The sequence below is a fragment of the Prunus avium genome, chromosome 1 (assembly GCF_965620075.1).
Source record: "Prunus avium chromosome 1, drPruAviu1.hap1.1, whole genome shotgun sequence".
NCBI lineage: Eukaryota > Viridiplantae > Streptophyta > Magnoliopsida > Rosales > Rosaceae > Prunus > Prunus avium.
The window spans coordinates 17579473-17588302 of NC_142284.1; the positions used below are offsets into that span (position 1 = coordinate 17579473).

General features: G+C 43.0%; 1 protein-coding gene across 1 annotated transcript; it reads right to left on the reverse strand.

Moving 5' to 3' along the window:
* Positions 1 to 3825: 3825 nt before the first annotated feature.
* On the reverse strand, positions 3826 to 6318 carry LOC148297453 (bifunctional TH2 protein, mitochondrial-like). The gene is made up of 4 exons (XM_088247101.1): positions 6113 to 6318; positions 5326 to 5731; positions 4891 to 5170; positions 3826 to 4820 (listed from the first exon to the last, which is right to left on the reverse strand). Exons 1-4 carry the CDS (start codon positions 6316 to 6318, stop codon positions 3826 to 3828), a joined length of 1887 nt encoding a protein of 628 aa, XP_088103227.1.
* Between the last annotated feature and the right edge of the window lie 2512 nt (positions 6319 to 8830).

An 8830-nucleotide genomic window follows, 5' to 3' on the forward strand; every position in this document is an offset into this window, starting at 1 on the left:
ATCACAAGTATAAAAAATTGGCAGCTTTCTTAGAGAAAACCAAGGCTGTGCACATGCATACCTCTCAGCTTTCTTAGAGAAAACCAATGCTGGGCATATAGAAATTCGCACGCCTATTTGAGTTTTTTGAAAAAGTTCTTCCAAAAAGGTTGGTGTGGTCCACGTGGCTTTTGCCGATTGGTGGGTTTTGTAGGTGAGTTACTTTGCAGGTTTGGAAATGATGGTTGTCTGTAGAAAGTCTAATCACAAGTATAATAAATTGTCCACAACGTGGGGTTTGCATGCTCCCATGTGCTTTTTGGGAGACCACCCAAAGGTGTGAGCATACGGGTAGAAAAAATCCGTCACGTGTCTCCTTCACTAAAATGCTATGTAATATAGCTATAATGTAAGAGTATGTATTATATCTCTGACGTCAACGTGCTGACTCCGTGGTCGTATGTGCCTATTTGGTGAAGCCAGTGGCCGGCCACCTTCATTTTCGTATCCCCTGTGACTTTTGGTGTTTGTGCTGGGCTCGGAAGTAAATACCCACACATGCTAGAAGTTACCACCACACCACTAATGCATATACCTAAATTAGCGAATATGTTTACACATGCATGAAACTACTCCATTGTGCATGTTTACAGCACCACTTACGCCATTTGCATTGTTGTATAATCATACCAGCTCGGCACCACACCTCCAGTGTGCTCAGATTAGCTCGGTACCACAACTCCAATGTGCCCACAAATCGGCTCGGTATTACGCATGTGTGGATAGAAAGGCACCACTTACTACCTTGCATGCTCAAGTCTCCACGGCGTAGCCGACGCACCTTGCATGCTCAAGTCTCCACGGCGTAGCCGACTCGAGCACCATGCATGCTCAAATCTCCACGTCGTAGCCAACTCAAGCACCTCATAGTCAATCTCCATGTCGTAGCCGACCCGAGCACCTCGTATGCTCAATCTCCACGTCGCATATGGACCCGATCACCTTGCGAGGTTAATTGTCCAAGGAACAAAAGCTTCCCCTCTCCAAAACACCGGTTGATCGCCTCCGCCAACAAAGAACTTACATAAAGGTCCCAGTCGAACTAGTTCTCTACTAGGAACTTGGGGGCTGGGGAGACATCTTGTATGTCAGCTCGCCTCACCACCACCGCCAACCTGTCCCACCATGGTTTAAAGAGAGACGACGAGGTCCCGCCATGGCTAAAGTGAGACGAAAAAGGGTATATCGTCCGTAAATTAGTATGTAGCGTGTCACGTAACATATATCATTTTCACATGATCATCACATACATCATATCATCATCACATACATCCTCATCACGTCATCATCGCATACATCCTCATCACGTCATCATTACATACATCTCCATTATGTCATAAATGCGAAATTGTATGTGTGAACTCCATTACGGCTCGCCTCGCCACCAAGACCTACCAAGGCTTGATTCTCCATGATTTAGCTCGCCATAAGGCCTATACGAACTCGCCATCGAAAGGTGTACAGCTTGCCTAACCTCCAACCATTTGCAGCTAAGGCTCATTACTCACAACAGACTCATCGACTCAGCCAAACAAAGATTGACTTGAAAAGTTCCCAGTCAAGGACTCGTTCTCAACTAAGAACTTGGGGGCTTGTTGTTATACATATCTGGTTGGTACTAGAAATGTCCTACCAGAAAAGGCCTACCAGAAATAGCCCACCAGGAGTGGCTTACCAGATATTTCCTAGCCAATATGGCTTACATGATTACTTGAAAGTTCCCAGTCAAGAACTCGTTCTCAACTAAGAACTTGGGGGCTTGTTGTTATACATAACTGGTTGGTACTAGAAATGTCCTACCAGAAATGGCCTACCAGAAATAGCCCACCAGGAATGGCGTACCAGATATGGCCTAAGCCAATATGGCGTACCCGAAATGTCTTACCCGTTTCAATACTGCCTAAGCCAATATGGCCTACTCGAAATGTCCTACCCGAAACGTCATACCCGAACAATATGTCATACCCGAGCAATATGTGCTAGCCAAGCCACTACCCCAGGTCTCCTGACAGCCCGTGCCTTCCCCACGTGCCCAGCTCATACCCCACTGAGGATGTCTCCTGACAGCCCATGCCTTTGCCACTTGCCCATTAAACAATGGCAAGTGGTCCCTCATCTCCTGCCTATATAAGGGAACAAACCCCTCTCCAGCATGGGGCTCCGATTTCTCCTCTCCAAGAGCATATCCAGAGATGCCCAAGCTCTCCCTCTCTTCCTCATGTATTTCGGCTCTCAAGCCTCTCCATGTATATTGTAATACTCATCTATAATAAATACCAAGCTCTACAGTGGACGTAGCCCTATTCATGGGTGCACCACTATAAATCTGTGTAATGTGTGTGATTGTCAATATCCTCTAAGGTCCATGCTAAATCACCCGTTAACAATGATCATAGTCTATCAGTTTCAGGATCCAAAATGAGGCATGCTAGTTTAGGTTATTTGAGCTTTGGCAAGAATGCAGTCTAAGAATATATGATAATTGATATAATTAACCATCACATTTCACTATACTTAAGCAAAAATTGTCTACATTGACAATTAGATACGAAAATAACAATAAACAACAAATGGAGAAACAAATATGTAAAATGACTTCATGATTAAAACTATATCAACTACAACTATCAAAATTCATCATAGTTTTTGGTGTTCCCAACTTGAACAGGATCAGGTCCAAGTAAATATTACAAACAACATTGATCATAAGGCCTGTTGTTATACATATCTGGTTGGTACTAGAAATGTCCTACCAGAAATGGCCTACCAGAGATAGCCCACCAGGAATGGCCTACCAGAGATAGCCTATACAATATTGCCTAGCCAATATGGCCTAGTCAAAATGTCACACCCGAACAGTATGTCATACCCGAGCAATATGGCCTAGCCAACTCCTACTGCCTCAGCGATGTGCAGACCACCACGCATGCCTTTGATAATAAATCACCACGTGCATCCTGACATGTCACCAGGCCACTACCCTCGATCGCCACGTGATGAGCCATTGGTCCCAGGAAAACAGGCCCATGCCTTCCCCACGTGCCCAGCTCATACCCCACTGAGGATGACCCATGCCTTTGCCACTTGCCCATTAAACAATGGCAAGTGGCCCTCATCTCCTGCCTATATAAGGGAACAGACCCCTCTCCAGCAAAGGGCTCCAATTCTTCTCTCCATGCACATATCCGGAGACACCCAAGCTCTCCCTCTTCCTCTTGTATCCAGGCTCTCAAGCCTATCTATGTATAATGTAATACTCATCCCTAATAAATACCAAACTCTACAGTGGACATAGCCCTATTCATGGGTGAACCACTCTAAATCTGTGTAATGTGTGTGATTGACCATATACCCTCTAGGGCCGTGCTAAATCACCCGTTAACAAGGCCTATTTGTTGTTGAAGTGTTACAGCAGGAATAATAGAAATCTTGATGAAGTTCTCTAATATAATTCAATTTGACTAATCAAGGCTTTGCTAATATTTATTTTCCTTTTGTGAAAAGAAACGAACTTTTATCGAAGGAAGCAATTAGACAGAAGAAACAACAGCCGTGAACAAGAACTTCCCAGCCAGCTACAGGAAACAAAATATAAACAGAGAAGACTTCAACACAATTGAAGAAAGTAAGCCTCCTTTGGCCTTTTTACTTGGAAACGAATAATATGTTGGAGAAAATCAATACCAAAAGAGATTTTTCTCAACAATGCTTGTATGTTCATTGTTACTCAGGGTTCAACAAGAATATGGAAAAGAAAACCTACGAGATGAAAGTCTGTACAACTCATCAATAGTTTTCTCTATCTAGTTGGTCATCTTGCTGCTTCTCCGCTTCAGCAGTCTCAGCTTCAGTGCCAGCTTTAGTCTCAGTTTCAGTCTCAGCTTCGGCAGTCTCAGCTTCAGCCTCAGCTTCAGGTAGCTTTGCAGCACTCTCTAGCTTTGGCATCTCAACACCAACATTCTTTGGCTTTGGCAAAAGTGCCCAAAGTTTAGAAGCAGAAGATGTCTTTGCAGTCTCAGCTTCAGTGTCAGCTTTAGTCTCAGTTTCAGTCTCAGCTTCGACAGTCTCAGCTTCAGCCTCAGCTTCAGGTAGCTTTGCAGCACTCTTTGTCTTTGGCATCTCAACACCAACATTCTTTGGCTTCGGCAAAAGTGCCCAAAGTTTAGAAGCAGAAGATGTCTTTGGAGTCTCAGCTTCAGTGTCAGCTTTAGTCTCAGTTTCAGTCTCAGCTTCGGCAGTCTCAGCTTCAACCTCAGCTTCAGGTAGCTTTGCAGCACTCTTTGGCTTTGGCATCTCAACACCAACATTCTTTGGCTTCGGCAAAAGTGCCCAAAGTTTAGAAGCAGAAGATGTCTTTGCAGACTTAGGTACAAGAATATCGCCACGAGGTGGCTTCTCATTCCTAGCACCACAAGCTCCAAAGATAAACATGATTATCTCATGCCAACTGTTGACAAGATAAAGGGTCCCAGTCTTTGATTTCCAAAGGGACCCTATTCCTTCTCGCATTTGTGTGCTTTTTTGAATGACTGCCCACAACAGTGGCATAAAAGTCACCCCAAATTGATGGCCTACCGCCAAAAGGTGATCGCAAGGATTGATGACAATCCCTATTTCTGCTTCCAGAAGAGGGCCGAGGTCACCAACCGAGCTTCCAACAAATATCCTCAACAGTTTCTTCTTCTTAGTCTTCTTAGAAATCTCATTGAAAACGTCCAATTTTATTTCAAAATCTGCAAATTGAGATAAGACTTCCTGTACATTTTTATGTACAAATCCCACTGCAAAAGTAAGAAAACACAAGTCAAAACTACACTTTTAAAAACTGAAATAACAGATCAACGTACTTACCCCTTACAATAGGTATTTCCTTCATCAAATCTTTGGTGTAAGAATCACAGCAGGAGAAACTCAACCCACAGGCAATAAGGAGGAGCTCTCTTCTAGTATCAAACTCGTCCTTGATTACAGGAACTATGGGGAATTGATCAACAATGACTTGCCGGCTGAAAAAGGCTACTGCCAATTCCATGGAACTTCTATATCGCGATTCAACAAACTGAAGGCGGGCATCACTGGTCAAAGAGCGGCATAGATGATTGAGCACCCTCTCCGTACGGATATAATGTGCCTGGAATAAACACATATGATTTAAAAATAAGACATATTGTGCGCTTGCAAATTGTTTTCCTTGACAACAAATAAATAGAGTTTGCCTACCAAAAAAAAAATTTGAACAAACCTGATAATTGAGCTGTTTTAAAAGTAAGGCATGATCAACAATACCTGATAATGCTTGGATGAATATTTTTCAACCCAGTGGTGAAATCTGGCATCTTTTTGTACAAAATTCTTCAACTTCTCAGCTAGGTAGTAACTGAGAGTGATGAAAGGGGTAGTCCCTGCAAATGCGAAAGCAGCATTCACATTCGAGGGGCCTGTTTCCGTAACAAAAGAGCCATACTTCAAGGCTTCATAGGTCCTGGAGACTTGGGAGCCCCAGTCATTTTCTGAGGCCAGTGAATGGCCCTCTTCCACAATTTCAGTCTCCAATTCAGAAATTGAAATTGAGGTATTGAATACTGTCTCATGATCCACAATTTCATCCTCAAATGTATCGGCTGATGTCTCATCATCTACACTATCATCCTCAAATTTAGCAATTGAGGTACTGGCTTCAGCTAATGTATACCTGACAAAAGGAACAAGATACAACATTGAAAAAGATACAACATTGAAAAAACCCTAAACCCCCTTGACCAAAAAAAAAAAAAACCCTAAACCCCCCTTCAGACCAAAAAAAAAAAAAAAAGGATGCTGTGGAGATGGCAAAGATGGCTCCTCCATTTGACTAATTCGATGGTAAATAATCTTGACCAATATGGGCTGCTCCTAGGCAATATAACCACCAACTCATTGCAAACAAAAGTTGGGCCTTTGGACCGGGACTATACAAAAGCCCAAAAGGATTTTGAAACTCACGCTTCTACAATTTTTTTTATTTTTAAATAAAGACGATTGTATTGATAATCAAGACAACAGGACAAGTAGGCAAGGAAAAACCAACACTCACGCTTCTACAATGCAATTCAAGATGTGATCTACTCCGGCCAAATGAACCTGAAAATCTTCAATTGATAGATTGTCTGACGCCAAAGCTATGGTGAATGGACTGTAGAGAGCTCCAAGAACCGTACTAGGGCAGCCATCTTGGTTCAACAATTTGTCATCCTTGCCTTCACCGTATCTTTTCCACAATTTTCGAGCATAAGAATTCATATCTTGCGAATTGGTGAGTGTTCTTTTAGTGATTGTTATTTCTGGTTTGGGGAGGGGAATTAAGGTTTCAGTGATTCTGGTTGAGGGAGAAAGAAAGAACTAAAGGATTGGGAAAACTTACTTATAGTCCTAATTGCTGAAGCTAGTGGTTTTGGTTTTCTCAGAAATTGAAAGCTCGCTGGATATGTTTTAGTAATTATGTTTGGAATTAAAATGTTGGAGCAACGGGGCAAGCCAAAGAAATTGCAAGCACAGGCCCAGCAATATAGTTAAGCATTTAAAGAAACATCCCCTTTTTCAATGTGCAATCTGCAGGACTCTGCAGAGAAACATTCCCTTTCTCCACCCTCCAGAGTCCAGTCCTCTAATTTAGCCTAGGCATATTGAATATTGAAAGGTTTGGGTTTGGTTTTCTCTCATCTTTTCTGATCTTGTTTACTATTTGTGATAGGCGGCGTATTTGTTATATGGATATGAAGAGTATCTGCTCATATTTCAAGAAGTTGCTATGCACTATCTTCGCAATGACTTAGCTTCTTGGTAAAGGCTAGTAGCTATTAGTCTGTTATATGCTACTATGTAATAATACATTACCCTTAATTTGATACTTGGTAAAGGCTAGTAGCTACTGGCTTTTATCAGATGCTGATATTAGTATCACAGACATGTGGAGAACAGAACATATCCTTGTCCTGAAAGATGTTGTCTTCCTTTCCATTTATTATTTATTCTTTGGGGTCAAAATATGTCTACTGAATTTCTTAACTATCAACTATAGCAGGGGTTGTATGGAATGAGTTGGGTGCAATTGATGAAGATTATGCCATGGTTAATGTCAGCACACCACGGCCGCAAACTCCACCATCCAGTTCAACTCAAGCACCGGCTACTGCCAAAAGTACTAAGACTTGAAACCTAAAAACGATTCTTTCTGAATCTAATTGCAGAAGTGCACTCTCTTTTTCTGAGAACCTATGATGTCCAACCATCTCATGTATTTGTTTCACCAGCGGAGGTTGGGTTGAAGGTTCCGGGAAGTGTTCCCGGAAGATCCATCTGAGGAACAAAAGAACAGTGGAACCAAAGATGGAGGTAGCTGCATTGTTGTACATTAATGTAATATACATATCCATGAGACGGTGGCAAATAATTAAGAGGATACAATTGTTAGTACATCATGTATATTGTTAGAATTAGCAGGCTTTTCTTGTATTAACCATAGTGAAGTAGACTGGCTAGTAATAAGTCTGGATAACGTTGGATAGGGAGAATGTTGGGTGGTTTCAGGACCCCAAAAAAGGAAAGGATTTATGTTCTGATGCCTCGTTTTGTTTTGAATTATACTGATGAGCTATTTTCTGAACTAGAATTACCACATTTTGTCAGAGGCGGCGTATTTGTTATGTTAGCGCATGTACCTGGTCGGCACCAAGGGGCCTCACCTGCCCAGCACAGCTGAGGAACCCGGTCATCACCAGCTGACCTGGCCTACCAGAGCTGATATTAGTTGCACCTGATCAGCACCAGCTGTTCGGCTCGGTCAACGTGATGAACTTGAAAGTTCCCAGTCAAGAACTCGTTCTCAACTAAGAACTTGGGGGCTTGTTGTTATACATATTTGGTTGGTACTAGAAATGTCCTACCAGAAATGGCCTACCAGAGATAGCCTACCATGAATGGCCTACCATAAATGGTCTACCAGAGATAGCCTAGGCAATTTGGCCTAGCTGAAATGTCCTACCCGAAACATCCCACCCGTTTCAATATGGCCTCAGCCAACATGGCCTAGCTGAAATGTCCTACCCGAAACATCCCACCCGCTTCAATATGGCCTAAGCCAACATGGCCTAGTCAAAATGTCTTACCCGAACAATATGTCATACCCGAGCAATATGTGCTAGCCAACTCCTACTACCTCAGCCATGTGCAGACCACCACGCATGCCTTTGATAATAAATCACCATGTGCATCCTGACATGTCACCAGGCCACTACCCTCGATCGCCACGTGATGAGCCATTGGTCCCAGGAAAACAGGCCCATGCCTTCCCCACGTGCCCAGCTCATACCTCACTGAGGATGACCCACGCCTTTGCCACTTGCCCATTAAACAATGGCAAGTGGCCCTCATCTCTTGCCTATATAAGGGAACAGACCCCTCTCCAGCAAAGGGCTCCAATTCTCCTCTCCATGCGCATATCCGGAGACACCCAAGCTCTCCCTCTTCCTCTTGTATTCAGGCTCTCAAGCCTCTCTATGTAAAATGTAATACTCATCCATAATAAATACCAAGCTCTACAGTGGACGTAGCCTTATTCATGGGTGAACCACTCTAAATCTGTGTAATGTGTGTGATTTACCATATACCATCTAGGACCCGTGCTAAATCACCCGTTAACAGTTGTCGTCGTCTGTATGAAACGACACGAAAGGTTTATGTCGTTCTCATCCTTCTCCACCTCGGAATCCATCTCCACCGAAAACCATATTCATGGTCCAGCTACTTCTAGCCG

Coding starts and splice junctions, on each gene's coding strand:
- LOC148297453 (XM_088247101.1), bottom strand. CDS start 6,318: ATGAATTCTTATGCTCGAAAATTGTGGAAAAGATACGGTGAAGGCAAG. Junction 5,171..5,325: donor ATTCATCCAAGCATTATCAG/GTATTGTTGATC, acceptor TGTTTATTCCAG/GCACATTATATCCGTACGGA. Junction 4,821..4,890: donor GGAAATACCTATTGTAAGGG/GTAAGTACGTTG, acceptor TTACTTTTGCAG/TGGGATTTGTACATAAAAAT.